At 37.2% G+C, this 19,137-nt stretch overlaps 1 protein-coding gene across 1 annotated transcript; it reads left to right on the forward strand.

Moving 5' to 3' along the window:
* The first annotated feature begins 12,462 nt into the window (after nucleotides 1-12,462).
* LOC128993162 (uncharacterized) lies at nucleotides 12,463-16,314 on the forward strand. The gene is made up of 2 exons (XM_054416923.1): nucleotides 12,463-13,242; nucleotides 15,802-16,314. Exons 1-2 carry the CDS (start codon nucleotides 12,463-12,465, stop codon nucleotides 16,312-16,314), a joined length of 1,293 nt encoding a protein of 430 aa, XP_054272898.1.
* The last annotated feature ends 2,823 nt before the right edge of the window (nucleotides 16,315-19,137 follow it).

Below are 19,137 nucleotides of genomic sequence, written 5' to 3' on the forward strand. Positions count from 1 at the left end.
ATTGTAGGTATTGCGCCCATTATGGAAAGGTAAATTTTACAAATACATCCTCCCCCCCAAATATTAAATCCCCCCCCTCCAATGTTATTCTTACAGGTTCACAAGTCAAAATCACGTTTACCCATTTCTAGATTAATTGGATGTCTGAAATTTGCCACGATTGTAGGTCTTACGCCATGGCCCATTTGTATTTACCCCCAACCAAAAAAGGGGGCCTGGGGGCGGAGCCCCCAGCGAGCCAAAGGCGAGTCTATATAACTATACAGCCCGATGTGTAACTGACTCACTCACGGGGGATACTAATTCTAGACCACTTCTAGATGAGCTAGAGACTTGAAATTTTCGGTGGTTGTAGGTCTAGTGCCCAAACCCCCGGGAAAATTCCAAAAAGTTACATTTTTAAATTTTAACCCCCCCGTAATCTCGAATTTCCCCCCCATGTTATTCTTATGGGAAATAGCATTGAAGATTGCCGACTTTGGTAAGCTCATCTGAACAACTTAGAAACGTGCTAGAGACTTCAAATTTGCGTAGTATTGTAGTAAGAGGTCTTACAATACCGGTGGAATTTGCAAAAGTCCCATTTTCAAATTTTAACCCCCCCAAAAATCCAAAATGGCGGACCTCTGAAAACGAAAAAACACTTTTTTTTAACCGGATGTAGCTCGAAAACTTTAAGAGATAGAAAAGATTTGAAAGTATATTCAGGAACAGGAATTAAATTTTATACAAAACCCTCTTAGGCGTTTTCCAAAAATCGCACTCCTTCAGCTTCAAAAAACGCCCTACTTTCAAAATTTGGTAAATTTTTATTACATTTTTACCGGTTTTCGCCATGTTTTCATACTTAAATAATTTTTTTTTTCAAAAATTATTATTGCTTTGTATTCTCCTTACTTTACTTTAAATTTTACTCATTACATGTTTTTTCGTAACTTTACTCCTTGACCCCCAAAACTTAATTTTAATCTCAAAATTTGAAGGTTTTTTGCCACTTTTACGAGCCCCGTGTTATTCTTATGGAGAATAAGATTGAAATATAATGACTTTGGTATGGTCATATGAATCGTTTAGAAATGTGCTAGAGACTTGAAATTTGGTAGTATTGTGGTAAGGGATCATGAGCTAATGGTGAAATTTTCAAAAGTCCCATTTTCAAATTTTAACCCCCCCCAAAAATCCAAAATGGTGGACCTCTGAAAACGATAAAACACATTTTTTTTAAACGGATTTAGCTCGAAAACAGTAAGAGCTAGAAAAGATTTGAAAGTATATCCAGGAACAGGAATTAAATTTTATACAAAACCCTCGTAGGTGTTTTCCGAAAATCGCACTCTTTCGGGTTTAAAAAACTCCCTACTTTCAAAATTTTGTAAATTTCTTTCAACTTTTTACCGGTTTTCGCTATTTTTTCATACTTAAATCATTCCTTTTTGCAAATATTATTATTGCATTGTATTCTCCTTACTTTAGTTTAAATTTTACACGATACGTGTTTTTTCGTAACTTTACTCCTTAACCCCCAAAACTTAGGTTTAATGTCAACATTTGAAAGTTTTTACGAGCCCCATGTTATTCTTATGGAGAAAACATTTACCCCATAAAAACCACCATAAGTCCCCGTTCCCATGGTAAGTTCATGCTATATATTTACTCTGGTTTACTTAAGGTTTTATCCCCCTATCGTATTTACAACCCCCCCCCCCCCAAATATTAAATCCCCCCAATGTTATTCTTACAGGTGCATAAGTCTAAATCACGTTTACACATTTCTAGATTAACTGGATATCTGAAATTTTGAATGATTGTAGATCTTGCGCCCTTTCCGAAAAGTGACATTTTACAAATATAACTCCCTCCCCCACGAAATATAGAATCCCCCCCCCCAATGTTATTCCTACAGGTCCATCGGTCTAAATAAATTTTACCCACTTCTAAAATAGCTAAAGATCTGAAATTTGGCTCAATTGCAGGTCTTGCGCCATGGCCCATTTCTATTTACCCCCTACCAAAAAAGGGGGCCTGGGGGCGGAGCCCCCAGCGAGCCAAAGGCGAGTCTAAATACTATACAGCCGCAATTGTTACTCACTCAGGTATACAAATTCTAGACCACTTCTAGATGAGCTAGAGACTTGAAATTTTCGGTGGTTGTAGGTCTAGTGCCCAAACCACCCATAAAATTCCAAAAAGTGACATTTTCAAATTTTAACCCCCCCTTAATCTTGAATTTCCCCCCCATGTTATTCTTATGGGGAATTACATTAAAAGTGGCCAAATTCGGTGAGCTCATATGAACGGTTTAGAAACGTGCTAGAGACTTGAAATTTGGTAGTAACGTAGTATAGTATCTTAAATTAATGGGAAAATTTGCAAAAGTCCTATTTTCAAATTTTAACCCCCCCAAAAATCCAAAATGGCGGACCTCTGAAAACGAAAAAACACTTTTTTTTCAACCGGATGTAGCTCGAAAACGGTAAGAGCTAGAAAAGATTTGAAAGGATCTTAGCGAAAGGAAATTAAATTTTCTACAAAACCCTCTTTGACGTTTTCCAAAAATCGCACTCCTTAAGCTTCAAAAAACGCCCTACTTTCAAAATTTGCTAAATTTTCTTCAAATTTTTTCCGGTTTTCGCTATTTTTCCATACCTAAGTAACTTTTTTTTACAGATATTGATAATGCTTTGTATTCTCCCTAGTTTACTTTAAATTTTATTCACTTAATGTTTTTTCGTATCTTTACTCCTTAACCCCCAAAACTTAGGTTTAATGTCAAAATGTGAAAGTTTTTACGAGCTCCATGTTATTCTTACGGAGAATAACATTGACATTTAATGACTTTGTTAGGATATATATTTGTACTTATAATGCTACCAACATTTGAAGATAAGTGTCTAAAGTAACATTTTAAGACTATTAACCCCTTAAAAAATAAAAATGGTGGATTCTTGGTAAAGCAGTATGCATAAGTCGGTAACGCAGTATGACGATTTGGTTCTCGCTCTAATTTTTGCTTATGGATTTGACTACTCATGACGAAGTTTCAGTACCACTTCTTCCTATTTTTTGGACTTTTATTTTTGCCAATTAGCTACATATTCGTGTTAGCATGACTTTCTCTTGCGTTGCTGCTGGGTCTTTCCACCAGGGAGATCCCAGGTTCACCGAGAGCAACAACGCACAATGCATGGCTAATGCAGCCTGTGCCCTCGCCTGGCAAGTGTTCTGCGGCGGATTAAGTACCAACGCTATTGACGAGATACTCATGGCGGGCGACATCTTGTACACACAATCTCGCCATGAGTATAGCATCACTAACAGGTACCTATTCCCTGAGGACCTTGCCAGGGACTTTGTGGTTGCACAACATCGTGTAACCATCGAAGAAATTTCTAATGTTGGGGACGGGTTGTATCCGTTCAGCTTCGATGATTTAGATGAGGTGACCAGTTCCTTGTCGTCGATGTTGGAAGCAGTTATGCCTGGCGACTCTATTGATGGCGGTTTCTTGTTTACAAGCCCCGCAGTAAATAAAAACTCCCCGTCGTGATGTGACTACCCCGGCAGTACCATGGAACTGCCTGAACAAAAGCCCCCATGGATTTATATTTAATATGTTTGTTTGGTGTGTTATTTTTTAGTTTTTGTGTGTTTGTGTGTTTTGTGTGTTATGTGTGACTGTTTGTGGTTCCGATATTTCCCGGCCTCCCCGTGGCGGAACTGGATATGCCATAGTATATTATCATGCTAAGGCTAACTGACAGGGAAAGAAATATTACTTAGTAGTTTTATATATATAGAAATTACCATAAATATTTACTACAATCTATTTAGTTTATATAGCCTACTACATTGCTTAACTTACTTTATGTAAATATAAAGAAATGCAACTTTCAATATTCTCAGCACTGTTCTTTATTTTTCATTATAACTGCCTGAAGATGACTCCAATGTGAGTTGAAACCGGTAGCAACTCAGCTACAACACAAGATCGCATAAATGCAGGTATTTTACACCAATTTATGTTCTTTATTGATAATTACTTCCATTTTACAAAAAATCCCAAGTCATCAAAATTATTATATAAGCGTAATTTATACTTGGAGTTACTATGTTTCTTGGCCTTCCAGTGATGGGGCTTGATATGCTGCACAGTTTATGACTAACAGACGAGGAAACAATAATTACATAAACGATTTTCATTACCAATAATAATACTATATACAACCATTATGTTTTTATTATTTTAGTTATTACGTAATTTAAAATACAACACTTTCAATTTCCACGATTACCATTGCGATTGTTCTTATATTATTACTTCATTGCTACAACTACTCAATAGAATAATTAACTCACTAAAGTATCCTAATTTCTCGATGCACTCTTATAACATATGACGAATAGTTCTTGCTGCTTTATTACAACCCCCCCCCCCCCCGATGAACATTCCCACTAACCCCCTTAAACACGGGGGCCTGCCCTGCAAAGTAATCAATGAGTCTTTTTCGCAATATAAAATTCCCGGACAACCTCATCCCCCTCGTGGCTCATTTGTACTTACCCCCAACCAAAAAAGGGGGCCTGGGGGCGGAGCCCCCAGCGAGCACAAGGCGAGTCCTATTATACTAGTAATAATGTGTCAACTAGCTAGTTGCACATATTCTTACGTCCCACACCCCTGACGAACACATAACCTTACCCAATAGCTAACGAAGATTAAAAATATCTTCATCATAACGTTAAAACTATGTTTTACACAAGCAGCTTTTAACAATACTAATAGCAGCTTATTTTACTAAATAGCTTAGTACTTAACAAATGGAAAAGTTTTTACTCTAAATATCAAAATGCAAAGGTAATTTAAAACCGAATAGTAATAAGAACTGCAAAACTTAAACATTTAATACACATTTTGTGGCTTACTATAAGAAGAAAAACCACAACTGTGGGTACAGACCATTTTGCTTCATTATTACAGGGTTTAGATGTGATAATGTTACGTCATCTAATTAAAACAACCTTAATGATCTTTTGTTACTATTGCAGTATTATATATTTACATACGCTTGGTCTATTATGGATTGATGGTTTTTAGTACATTTGGTCTTATAAATGTTAGTTGCAATAATAAACTAAGAATTACATTGAACAGACTTGATTATTTTAAGTATTTTCAAGAGGACCTTTTTTTACAGATATCTTTCATTCTTAGGCTTTGGAGTAATACTTTGTTTGCTTTTAACGTTTGTCTAGAAATTATAAACGTAAACTAGTGGCTTGAATGCACATATCCCTTAAAACATAACCAATTATTGTAACATCGTAATTTAAACGAAATAATAAGACATTTTTATAGTTCTTTTTTAGGCATGTGAGGAAGATAGGTCGGGTTTTATGCGGATTCGTGACTGTATTAAGTGTTGAAGTGAGGTTAGATTAGGAAGGCCAAGGTTAGGTTATAATGAACCGACTCTTTAATTTATGCAACTTCCAGACTGTTTTTGCACAATTTAAATACGGTAGTGGGTGAAACACAATGAAATGCCAATATAAAAAATCGCATTTTTATAGGTCAGGATTCCCCTTAAAACAGACTTACCCTTAAATCACAATGTGGATTCAATATGTAAAGTAGCATTTAAGTAGGTAACCGTCTCTAAACAGCTATGTGTAAATTAGCTATAGGTTTTTTTTTATTATTTCGGTCGAATGGAAGATACTTGTGATTTAATCTGCGGTCGGTTATTATATCTACAAAATCCGTTATATATTGTATGCAAAACAAAGTACCAACTTAATACTTCCTTCTTGTGGAATAGTTTCTCTAAAACTATTTTTTAAATATAAAAATAAGCTTATATATCTCTTTGATAAGTTGAAGCTAGTCTTAATAATATATCACGTTTTAAGAACCAATTGTCTTTGCACCTTTGATGAATTTTAGTAGTTTTTAAAGTGCCAATAATGTATATTGGATCATAAGAGTGGTCTTAACTGTGTGTTGGCAGCAAATCAGAGATAAAGGAATTTATCCGACTTTAAGTAAAAAAAGCAAAAAAAAGCTATATATGTTGTATTGCTCTTATTAGTAAATAAGAAAAGAAAAAACAAAGACATTGCATTGATGTATTGATGTACCCTAATTAATGGATTTAAATAGTTTCTGATTTGTTCAGATACATTTTTACGTTGTTGACTAAAATAAATAAAATAAGTCGACTCCTAAGTTATAATAACATTTTAAATGGTTATTATTGAGGTCTTACTATAAAGTTATAAAAACAACACTGAGTGTAATTTAGCTTCAATTGATTTACAAATTACCTGTAAACAAAACAGTTTAGGCCTGAGTGAATGTCGTTACACTAATATTCAATATAATTCCAATATATTTGTGTATATATTAACATTTTTAATATGCTTTATTTTAGCTAGGATCTTTATAAACATTTAGGTACCTAAATATACGCAAAACTTATTTATACGCAATATCATCCTTCATGCCTCCTTCATATAACAGTTCTTATTCTTGTTTGCACTCTCAACACTTTAAATAAATACACGCGAAAACCACTCGTGTCACCTTATTTGTAAATAAATCAGAAAACGGAAGAGTATTTGTGGTTGCAATATATGAAACCAACTTATTTACGCTTAAAATTGAAGAAATGCCCCTCCGACCAATCAGATGACCTCGCCCCAAGAGCTATCTCCAGCGCGACTTGGAAACGGTGAACTCTCAAATTCTGGTAAAAGAGGGCAGTCACGTGACCGTCTCGACCAATCAGATAGCCGGCTCTTGGGGCGGCGTAGAACCGGCATATACTATACTACTCAAAAACACCCCAAATAAAACATTTGTTAATAGATACTTAGTATTTGGTGAATAGTTAGGATCAAACCCACAAACCTCTAAGATCAGAATCTCATATTACTCCCGCTACAATACAACACTATACAAAAAAACAACCTAAATAACTCATTTGCTATAGATTAAATATAAATTTAACATTTGATATTTGGTAGCCTTTACATTTTTTATACTCAATAGTAAACTTAAGCCCTCTCTCAGCTGTTTTTATATTTATTATACACTATATAGAATAACCTCCAATGCTACTACTACACATAGGTTAGGATTGAACCCGTGAACCTCTAAACCAGGTGAAATAAACAGCTGTGGTTGGCTAGAATTAAACCTCTAGCATAGGTTAGGATTAAATAACCAGAAATGATATATTTTATGCTAGGTTAGATTCGAACCCGTGAACCATATTAAAATCAAACCTCCAATACACACCCTGTATATAAATATCATTTACACAAGGTAAGATGTCATTTACCAATATAAAACTCTATACTCATAACATTGCTGTAGCTCAACCAGCTAACGCGTACAACTACCATCAAAAAGGCCCGAGTTCGATCCTCGGTCAGGCCAACACTTTTTATCCATTATTTAATTTAATACAAACACCTACTGACATCACGTGGTCAACTAATCACCTGTGGTTAGACGGCCGCCATCTTGGTTCCATATCCCCGCCTGGCCTACTGAGGTACTCATCGAACTTCATAACGAGCTCGTCGGTGAGTACACCGTTCGGTGCCTTCGGTTCGCGGGACAAGATTCGCCAAGCGTTGTCCATGCTGCTCACTTATATATACCAATTTTTTTTCTACAGGGATATGAACACGCGGATGTTCCTAAACCCATCCCTAGTTTACGTTTCAACCACATCGCACCCGTGGTCGCGAGGGCTACGCTCCTCTCGTTAAGGTCCGCGTCGCTAGACGTCACTCTATCCCACGCCGCTTTCTGTAACGCTTTATCTGCGACCCATCTGTCTTCAGGCTTCCGGTGGTCTCTGTACCATATGTCGTGTTGTTTACACGCATCGTCTAAAGGGTTCACACCCTTGTCACCACGACCTAATCGTTCAGCGAGCTTCGTGCCTGGACCGCAGAAGTTGTACGTATCGAATTTCCAGTTACGTGGGGCGTGTAGTTCTACAGGTAATTTGTTGATGATGTCGTTCAACAATCCCGAGCCTTCTATCGCGCGTTCAGGCAAGGCTGACAAACATCGTACTACGTATTTGACCCCGTTCGGTTGGTCAATCAGTTCTTGCATACGGTCGGATATGAATTTAACAACAGATAGTTTTTCGTTGTGAAAGTTGTTGTTGCCTGCAACCTCCTCTGCGTAAATAAAATTCAGACGGTTGATGAGCTCGTTGAGGTCTTTGATGTAGCGATATTCAACCGGACCGTCATGGTAGCGTTTTAAACCTGATCCCGTCAATACATCCCTGTCCATATCTTGTTCAATCGGATCGGTCGGTTTGATAACTTCGTCCCAAATAGGTTTTATCATTTTCCGCCATTTTTGTCCTGAACTAGATTTTGGACGTCGTGTAGTAGGGTCATTTTTCTGGAAGATAGAGTTTGTCATCAAAAGCATATCTTTATATGTCTGCCAATCGTTTGATGTGTATTCATTAGACTGTACAAACCCTTTCTTCGTTAAAAGTTTCCAAAGTCCTTCAGTACCTTTAAATCGTTTGTTGTTTACAATAATGTCATCATAATCAAACCCAATTGGTTCAGAACCGATTTTTAGTTGCTCATCTATCTCATCGAAATAAATGCCGAATTGAGAGTCACTAGCTCGTGGTAGATATTTAGCCCCGACCACTCCGAGATTAACGATCTTGGTATCCATCAACTGTTTTATTGATTTATCTGCAACTACTTCCATTTTTTCATCTTCGTCATCATCGTCTTGAGTGGAACCGATATAACCAACTCGGTCCGGTGTACTAGAGACTGATGGTCTAAAGTTGCGTTTCATTAGCTGGTTGTATTTTTGTTTTTTCAGCATTTCTTTTGTTTTTTTCTCCTGTACCTCATCCTTTTCTTTTTTCTCTTTAATCGCTTTGGTGATAGCCTCGTACTTTTTCTCCCTTACACGTTGTTCCTCCATTTCCCTAACGTGTATTTCTCCGAACTGGTTTTGCAGAGTGGTTTGCAGTTGCTCCAGTTGTCTAGCTTTTTCAACTGTCAGAGGTTCATCTCGCGTTTTACCTGTTACTCGTGTTGGGGGTTTTGTAATGTCTTGTATTGCATGTGTATTGGGATGGGAGTTTGTAATCTCCTCCAGTTTCTTAGCTCGTTCTTTCTTTTCCTCCTGTTCCGCTGTCCGAAATTTTTTGACGAGATTCTTTTCTAGAGTCTCAAGTCGCTTAGCTTCTTTTGCATCCATTGTGCACTTAGTAACACATAAACACAACGTAAGATTCACATCGTTATTCCAACATGTACATGTGAAACGTTTATTGATTGTAGAAACGCTCTTTACATAAATATAACGTTTATTTAGTGTAGAAACGCTTTTGATAAAAATAGAACGTTTATTTAGTGCAGAAACGCTCTTTAATTTGAAATATTGTTTTTTTAGCATAAACACTATCATTTAGTGTAAATACGCTCTTCAGTATAAAATATCGTTAATTCAACCAAATACTCGTATTCGATGCAAAAATGTTTTTATTAGGGATATAGCGTTTCCTTAAACATACATCTATATTTACCTAGATGCGTTTTTTTAGTAGTGTCTATTGACATAAAACCGTGAGGTTCCGCCCAACACTTTTTACACATGCCTACAAACTCTTGGTACATCATATCAGATCCAACGAAGTCGTTGTATATCTTTTGTGTATAGTGTTTGTTCTGTGTGAATATACACAAAAGATTAACGTTATTCCTTATTACTTGCATGTCTACCCGTCCGTAGCTCTGACTTAAATAAATGCAAGATACCTGTTTATGACGCCCTCGTATGAAATAGTCTTTTATTTTTGTTTGTTCTTCTAAAAGACAATCGTCAAACACCACCAAAGAATTGGACTTACATTCGTCTAGAGGTATCAAGTCACTGCAGTTTGAGTAAAAGAATGCAATAGTTGTGCCGAGTGCGTGCTCTACTTTTTCATAGTGTTTACGTAGCTGTGTGTATGCTGGCTGATCAATGGATCGGCTGAATACATAAAGGTTTTTGAACTTTACACCCTTTACGTTATAGATAAAATTGAGCAAAAGGTTTGTTTTTCCACACCCTGATGAACCGACTATAAGACATCTTAATGGGTGTGGTAATAGATTATTTATGGATCCTTCTTCGATGCAGTACACATTGATATCCATTTTAGGACTTATATAAATCTAAAACTATTACACATTCAACGTTTTCGTTTTGAAGCAAGCGATTGTTTTGATCTCGGAGAGTGATGTCGATTCGGTTGATCGTTTGTAAACCATTCCTCAGAGGAACGTACAACTTCTCCGTTGGCACTTCATATATCTTGTAGCCATGTGCTACATTCAGGAAGAACGTGTACAACAGTTCTGCTTCCACATGTTTGTGTCTGTGCTCATCGTGGTTGATGTAACTGTGCTCTACGATGTTGCAGTGTACCTCTATGGCGTCCACAGCCCTGAAATTGGGTGCGTTTGGCGCAACCAGAAACGTATTGGCATCGTAAAACGATTTCTGTTCGGTTAATGGTTTCTCTCCTGGACTTGAGAATCCGAGGAATGAAGCCGCCTTTTCGTCGAGATAAAATTTCAATGGACTTGTTATTGCGATACGATCGTTTTCCCTTTTGATTGAAAATTGGTTGGTAGGTACGTTAAGTTTCAATGCAGTAATATATTCGATGATTTTTTCATTTAGTTTTTCAATAGTCCAATATCCCCTTGAGATCGTAAATGGCGTCGAGATCAGATAAATATCGCTGTCCCAAAAATATATGTTACCCGGTTCTAACACGTTGTTTATGTAGTTCTCTGACATAAAGCTAACTAGAGCTAGTCGGCACTTGCTACCATCACTGAGGCGGATAGGGTGCTCTGGATGGAATGTCATTTGGCATCCTTTGCCCCGGATTTTCACTAGCGGCATCTTTGTCACTTATATCATAACCATTTTGTGCTCTCTTTAAATTTATAATGTCATCGTGTATATTAACCAATATCGTGTTAAGGTTTGTCTGGAATGTAACCAGTTTTTAATTTAACTCGTTTAGTTCTTTCCTTACGATCACGTCATAAAGATCTTTTGATCTGCTGACTTTTCCTATTCTTCGATGTCCGTTTAAATTCACCACCTCAGGGTTCGAAACATCGAATGTTTTTGTTAGTCTATCCACCGTTGATTTGACAGTATCTAATTGATATTTATTTACAACGTCATGTTTATCAATTGCATTGGAGACGCTAACCAAACGTTTGCTTTTAAAACCAATGAAATTATTCTTGATGTTCATCGTAGATTCTATTTTACCAAGTCTATTGTTTAATGCTACATGGCTCGAATCGTCGTTAGGTGTTCTCAACATTTTCTTCATTTCCGAAAGGCCTGATTTGACAAGATCTCTAATTTCAGACTTTGTTTGTGATTCGATTTGTAGACGAATTGAGCTTTGGTAGTCCACCTCGTCCCCGAATCTATTGAACATGAATCTTCCGCTGCCACCACCAACTCCATACGTATTTATCATCCCGTATAGCTCTTATGATATCATCCCAAGGCTCATCACTAGAGTTTCGACGTAAAACCTCCAAACACAAATGACCACAGATAGGTGGATCATTATACTCTTGAACAGCAATGTCATTATAGAAGAGATCGTTTGAACCTAAATAGTCTATTAGTTCTAGTGGTGGGGGTGCGTTTCCAAACGAATCGAAATAGAACTTTTTGTTTTTGTCTTTAACATAACAAGTCCAATGGGTTCCAGAAGAATCGATATTACCCAGATTCAAGATTCCACATTCAAACTCCATAGGGGCTTCGGGTAATATCTGTCTCATAAACACTCCTCGAAAGCCACGGATGCCTAATTGGTTAGCATAAAGCTCTATTTCTCCCAGTGACATAGGTTCAAACGATTTTACGGGTTTTTTAAAAGAGAGTCCAGTTTGTTGTTGATGCATCGCTTCAGACCGGCTCCCTTGGGGTCTTTTTCAATTATTGAATCTAGCTCGTTATCGATCAGGTTTTTCAACCACGGCACGAATCGGTTCTTGAGAATCGGTGCCACCTGATGTCGTATCAATGGAGATATGAAACGTTTTCCATATGGCACCTTTGATTCAACCATTTCCAACATCTCTTTCAAAAGACCGCCCTCTTTGTTTTTCAAAAGCTGGTCGTAGCTCACAGCCAGACGTAGACCGGTTTTGTTCCGGATAGCTTTTTCAACAGCCTTGTGTTGTGCTTCGTTAAGCAGTATATGATCCGCTCCACGTGAGAGGCTATCATTAGTTAAACCAATTATAGCAGTTCTACGCTTCTTAAATGCGATGCGTAGCTTACGCTTCTGACCGTCGGACAAGTGAATTCTGTGCCTGTGCAGTTCACTCATTTTTAAGTGTTTCCCACTTATATAAGAGCCAATGGAAATCTACTGTATGAAATGCAAAAGGAAAACCACGTCTCAAGACAGTGGGGAGTATGTCAAAACCGTTAACAACAAATGGCGTTTAAATACGACATGCAATATTTGTGGTCAGCGTAAAGGCGCCTTCGTCAAAGTTCCAGAACCCAGTATGGCCGCCAAGGAAGTACATAGACCAGTGATCAAGCACTTTCCTCGACGACGTATTGTTACCCTAGGTATAGACGATCTGTGGGCCGCAGATCTGGTTGTCATGAGAAAGTATGCCAGTGAGAATAATGGCTATAGTTATATGTTAAATGTGATTGATACCTTTTCAAAATTCGCCTGGTCAGAGCCATTGATGACCAAACGGGGTGCAGAAGTAGCCGAATCGTTTATGCTCATATTGAAGCGAGCAATTGACGTCAATGGTCACACCGCTCCCAGACTGTTACACACCGATAAGGGCAAAGAATTTCTTAACCGTGATTTTAAGTCAGTTTTGCAATCGTACAACATAAAAATGTACCATACTGAAAATGAGGAAAAGAGTGCAATCATTGAGAGGTTCAATCGTACGTTGAATGAAAAAATGAAGGTTATATTCGAGACTCGAAATTATTTTCGGTGGTTGGACATAGTTCAAGACTTGTTACATCAGTACAACAACAGTGTCCATCGTACAATTTGTATGAAACCTGCAGAGGTTACTAAGGCGGACGTACCTAGATTGCTTGAGAGGTTCTCCAATATTCCTCATACACCTAGAAAAATAAAATTTCAACTAGGAGACAGAGTGAGGATTGTGGCAAAAAAAGATACGTTTGCCGATAAATACAGTCGCAATTGGACTAGAGAGATATTTACCATATCCAAAGTGCAAGACACCTTTCCAATAACCTATAGAATCAAAGATAAAAGTGGTGAAGAAATAATTGGATCTTTTTATGAGAAAGAGCTACAAAAAACCTTGTGCACACCAGGGCAATAAATAACAACAGTGTAAAACACGAAAAAAATATATTTTACAGGAATAGTTTTTTTAAGACCGGGCTGTTGCACAATCATCGAAACACATGACCATATATGGTAATGTTCTTGAACGTTCCAAGATGATCACGTGACCATAATGCATTTCCTTTTATGGTAATGTTTCTAGAACATTCCATGATCACATGATTCCCAAGACAAGTGACGTCACTAAACACAGAACGACTCAACTCAGAAGACACGTAAAAATCAACATATAACCAGAAATAACACATTTGATGATTGGTAGGGATTGAACCCATGAACCTCAGAAACTCATATACAAACAATTAACTATACCATACCAAAAAGCAACAACATATCACCAAAAATAACACATTTAGTGATTAGTAAGGATCGAACCCGTGAACCTCTAAGATCAGGGACTCACACTACTCCCACTACAATACAACACTATACAAAAAACAACCCAACCCAAAGTAACTCATTTAGCATGAATTAGATATAAGTTTAACATAATATATTTGGTGGCCTTTACAAAGGCCATTTTTTATACTCTATGGTAAAATTCGGCTAAAACCTTCTTTCAGCTGTTTTTAACATTAGATACATGAATTATCATTTGTTTCACATTTATTATGCACTATAGCATATATATATACATAATATGATATAAAATGAAATAATTTTTTTTACAAAACCTGTTGGGTTAGAATTGAACCCATAGACCTCCAACCAGAAATGATTGGTTAGAGTTGAACCCGAATTTAGTGGATCAGTCTCTGCCTGTAAGGTGCATCCAAATCAGAGGACCGGTCTCTGTCTGTAAGGTCATCCTCTGTTTACATATGACGTCATGGACACACCTCCCTCCCCAACCTACCTCAACCCACGTGGTCTCTGATCCTCTGTTTACATGTAACGTCACCTTAGTACTGTACTCAGAACCACACCACGTACTGAGTCGCCGACCTACCTCACTCCACATGGTCACAAATCCATAACTACATAACTACAGTAGCAGAAAATATTGCTATTTGCACCTTGCATGCAGTGCAGCTGAGCAGCAGACAATAGAACTAGACAGAATAGAACTAGCAATGTCCAACTTCAATGCTGTCTAAATCAGAGGATCAGTCTCTGTCTGTAAGGTAATCCAAATCAGAGGATCAATCTCTGCTTGTAAGATCATCCTCTATTGACGTCATGGACACACCTCCCTTCCCGACCTACCTTAACCCACGTGGTCTACACTCCTCCCTCCTCTGTCCTGAGATCGAAATACTGCATCTTCATACAAATCCTCTAGTGAAAACATGAGCACCGAATGATGCAATCGGCGCCATTTTTGTGCAGTTGAGAACCTATTGGTGGTCCTATATAAAATGAGATTCAAAAGCTGTTGTCGTTTTCGATCTCAGCCGTGAGATCCTATTATACAACAAATATACCAAATGAGAACTGATTTAACGTTCTTTATATCTACACAAAAAAAGGTCATCCAAATCAGAGGATCAGTCTCTGTCTGTAAGATCATCCTCTGTTGACGTCATGGACACACCTCCCTTCCCGACCTACCTTAACCCACGTGGTCTACACTCCTCCCTCCTCTGTCCATGAATTCCCAAAATCACTACTACTAACATTATTAGAAACATATGACATTTAATCTTCACAAATAAGTTATACAACAGAAATCTAAGGATTATTCAATGGTCATACATATGTATGAAATTAGTCATTAATAGAGATGGTATATGGGAAAAAATTAGATCTCCTCTGGAGGCAGACCTAACACTAGCTGAAGATGCAGATATCTATTCAGACTACGTAGAAGATCTAAGAGCCAGACTACAACAAGTTAACACGTTCAGTGCGGCATACCTTCAAACAGGCGCTCGATAATGGCGGCGAGGCCCGGGCGAAGCCCCGCAGCGCAACTGAATCGGTGAACGCAATTGGCATTCAAATATTTCAGTCTGACGAATAAAAATAGAGCAGCGGTGATTGTGCTGTGTTAGCCCGAGAGTGGACGTAGTTCACTGAAACACCCAAAGGTAGCAGCACTGCCTGGATTCGTAGCCAGTGTCTTTGTAAAGTGGCTTGAAAAGAGAAAATTGCCGGAACCGGGAAAAAAGTATTGCTAGACGGGATTTTACGGGAAATTTTAGTACCAACCTACACCAGACTAAAGCTTAAAATCTAAGCTACAGGCTGGCAACGATTATAACGTTCCCCGGCAATGGCTGAGCTCACACTAAACTAATGTGGAGAGAGTGGCATGACGTCAGCTATAGCTGATGTCCGCCACCAGTGCTAGTGTCGGACATCATCTATTGATGATGCCCGCACTGAACGTGTTAAGGAGATATCAATAGAATGCCAAACAAAAGCAAAGAGATTACAGAAGAACAAGTATGATAAAAAGGCCAAAGAAAGAGAGTACACTGTTGGACAAAAGGATTACCTTCATGTACCTCAAATAAAGAAAGGAAGAGTCAAGAAACTTTCTAGACTATGGAAAGGCCCCTACAGGATTGTGGATGTTATCTCAAGCTTGAATGTTGTCCTGAGAATTAAAGGGAAAAATGTCACAGTACATGTAAATAGAATTAAACCTGTATTGGACATGGTGCTAACACAGGAAGAAGTAGAAGAAAATAACGAAGACAGAGCACATGAAGCAATGGATACTGTGAGGGAAGAAGGAGGAGACAATGGCGAGTTGTCCAGGCAAGCTAATGTACCTCAGGAACCAGAACAGGCAGAAGAGCCACCTGAGTCAGAAGGCACCACTAGCGCTCCAGATCCAACAAGCGACAGGCCCAGACGAGAAAGAAGGGTACCAAGGAGACTTGAAGACTTTGAACTTCAATAGTTTAATAAGGAAAAAAAATGTAATGTAAATAAAGGATAAAATGAGAGAGCTAAATAGAGTTATATTATTAAGTAAGATATTGTAATAACATGTTGTAATTGTGATTTGCTGTCATTTATAATTTAATCAATAACAGAAGGTAACAAAGTCCTCTAATTTACTAGACTAAGTGGGAGGTAGAGAAGTAAGCGTTTTACTCCTTTGAGAATTAAGACACTCAGAAGTGAATGTGTTGTATAGATGTATGGGATGAATGATGAGAGAAAGTGACATGAAAGTTTGTGAATGGGAATGGAAGGTAGTATGATTGTTAGATTATTTTGAGCTCAAACTAAAACTTTAAATTTGTCTGAGTACTTACAAATCAACTAGGGAATTAACCTTAATAACTCTAAAAATTCCACTCAAAAGTCAATGGTTGTAAACATAGTAGAGAGATTCTTTACCATAGAGATGAGAATAATGATGATACACTGATGTAACTGACAATGATATAATGATGATATTTTGGCAATTGAAGATAATATTTTGACATGACACAATGTATGTACAGTTTAAATGTTAAGCTTATGTTAGATAATCTTATTGAACCAATGAAACACAAAAGTGCTTAAGGTCATGTAATGTAGGATGCTATATGTATAAGATGTTGTATAAATAAAAATGTTAGAGATATATGTGTGTATAATTAGAAATAAGAGACAGAGTATGTGTTCACAGGATACCTATTGACTGTCATATCAACTGTAGTCACAGATATCAACCAAGGGATAGTGTTTCGAAGGTTAGAAGACTCTATTGTGTCAGATAACAACTGGAAAATAATCCTAGACTTTGATACAAGTGAACTCCATCAAGAACTGAGGCCACTACAAGTAGCTTTAGACGATGTAACTCATTTAATTAACAATGATAGTGTAAACGTATGGGATGAAGATTACGGATTCGAGCTTGATAGAATCAAAAGTAATTTAGATCAATACCGACAGGACCTTGATGACTTGTTCAGACTCCTTCCAGTTCATAGTGTTAACAGTCCCAGGAACAAACGTGGTTTGATCAATGCAGGTGGATATGTACTTAAATGGTTGTTTGGTATACCAACAAATGAAGACATAACATCTGTTAGTAAAAGGGTTAATGAACTAAGAGTGTTGAAAGTGACATTGTGAACTATAAGCGAGACCAGTTAACTTTGGTGAAACACTTGAACTCTAAAATCAAAGTTAATACTAAGTCTATTGTAGAAATTATGAGAAAGTTATCTTTAGCAAATACACAACTTGTTTCATCTTTGTTAGGGTATGCTGAAGAAAATATAATGTTGCATAGATCTTTGGCCAAGCACATGAAAGTTATTACAATGATTCGCCATCTTGGACAAACCATAGATGAAGCTAAACTAAGAATTGTGGAATTCAGACAGGCATTAGAACTAGTAAGGTTAGGGAAGATAAGTAGCAAGTTATTACCACCACTTGATTTCATTCATATTCTGGAGAGCATTGAGAAGTTAATACCCAATCACCTTAAGCTAATTATACCAGTTAGAGATGGAGATTTGTTTTTATATTACAATTTCTGTAGTGCTAATGCATTAGCAACACCTTTTGGAATACAGTTGATTGTAACAGTACCTCTCAGCTCAAATGACAGGCAGTTTGAAACTTATCAAATCCACCCAGTACCTTTGTACCAGAGTAGTGTTAAGCATTGGTTAAAATGGGATATTACTTTTAGTTATTTACTGATTGCTAGAGACAGACAGTATTATGTCCCATTGACTACACATGAGTTCTTACAATGTAAACTAAATTACTATTATTTGTGTCCAAGTTCAATTAGAGTCATTCATCGTACAGTTAATGATTGCATATACTCATTGTTTATGGGTACTGATATGGTTCATTATAAATGTGTGAGGAAATTGACAGATAATGTAGATTCCCCCTTTTTGTTACAAAATGGTAATGATTGGATTTATAGTGTATCCAAACCTTATAAACTGGTGATGAATTGTTTCAAGGTATCTCACAACAATAGGATAGAGTCAAATCCTGATAAAGAGTATTCTGAAATTGTGTTGAATGGTTCAGGTATTTTACAGGATGTTTCAAATTGCGATATGTTTGGTAAAGGTATTAGAATATTTTCGAAACTAAGCGGTAATACATACTACAATAGAAGCATCACCCCGCTTCATATACCCAAGATAGATGCAATGCTATGTTTAAATGAAACCAAGTTACTCTTAGCTAATGGTAATTTAACTTTTGATACTTTAAACCAGATTAAACCAGATTAGCTTAGATGACGATGAAGATGATGTTAAGCTTGACCGCTTATTAAAAACTTTGGATAATGAATTCAATGACAGAGGTGTAATAGACATGTAAAAGATAATTTAGGGCATTACACTGTTTTAGTTATAGTACTTTGTTGTAGCAGCATACTGGTTGTAGTTTGTATTTGTCGCAAGAACTACCTGAGATCCTGTGGAGTCAGAGTAGAGAATACCATGACACACACACAGAGCACAGTGAGGGCCAATGAAGGATCTCCACTAGCTGAAATACTCCAGGAGACTTCTTTCACTAGGTTTCAAGCCCCCAACCCATCATAGACAATTGGGAAGTATATAACAAGTGAAAGTGACTTACATTAAAACTCAATAAAGCAAACTATATGCTCCGTGTAGTGCTCGTGTGATGTGGTTCAAATAATTGTATTAATTAATATGTCATGATATTGAACTATACTAAATAATTGATAAATAATCTTGGAATTTATGATAACCACTGTTGGTATATTATTGTTCGTATT

The sequence above is a fragment of the Macrosteles quadrilineatus genome, unplaced genomic scaffold (genome assembly GCF_028750875.1).
Source record: "Macrosteles quadrilineatus isolate MER2022 unplaced genomic scaffold, UCM_ALF_1.0 Scaffold_4__1_contigs__length_99947679, whole genome shotgun sequence".
NCBI classification, from domain to species: domain Eukaryota; kingdom Metazoa; phylum Arthropoda; class Insecta; order Hemiptera; family Cicadellidae; genus Macrosteles; species Macrosteles quadrilineatus.

Bases quoted from the DNA above. Each gene is read 5' to 3' on its own strand.
- LOC128993162 (XM_054416923.1), top strand. From the start codon at position 12,463: ATGGAAATCTACTGTATGAAATGCAAAAGGAAAACCACGTCTCAAGAC. The intron at 13,243-15,801 runs GTGAGGATTGTG...GAACGTGTTAAG, and splicing joins AATTTCAACTAGGAGACAGA to GAGATATCAATAGAATGCCA.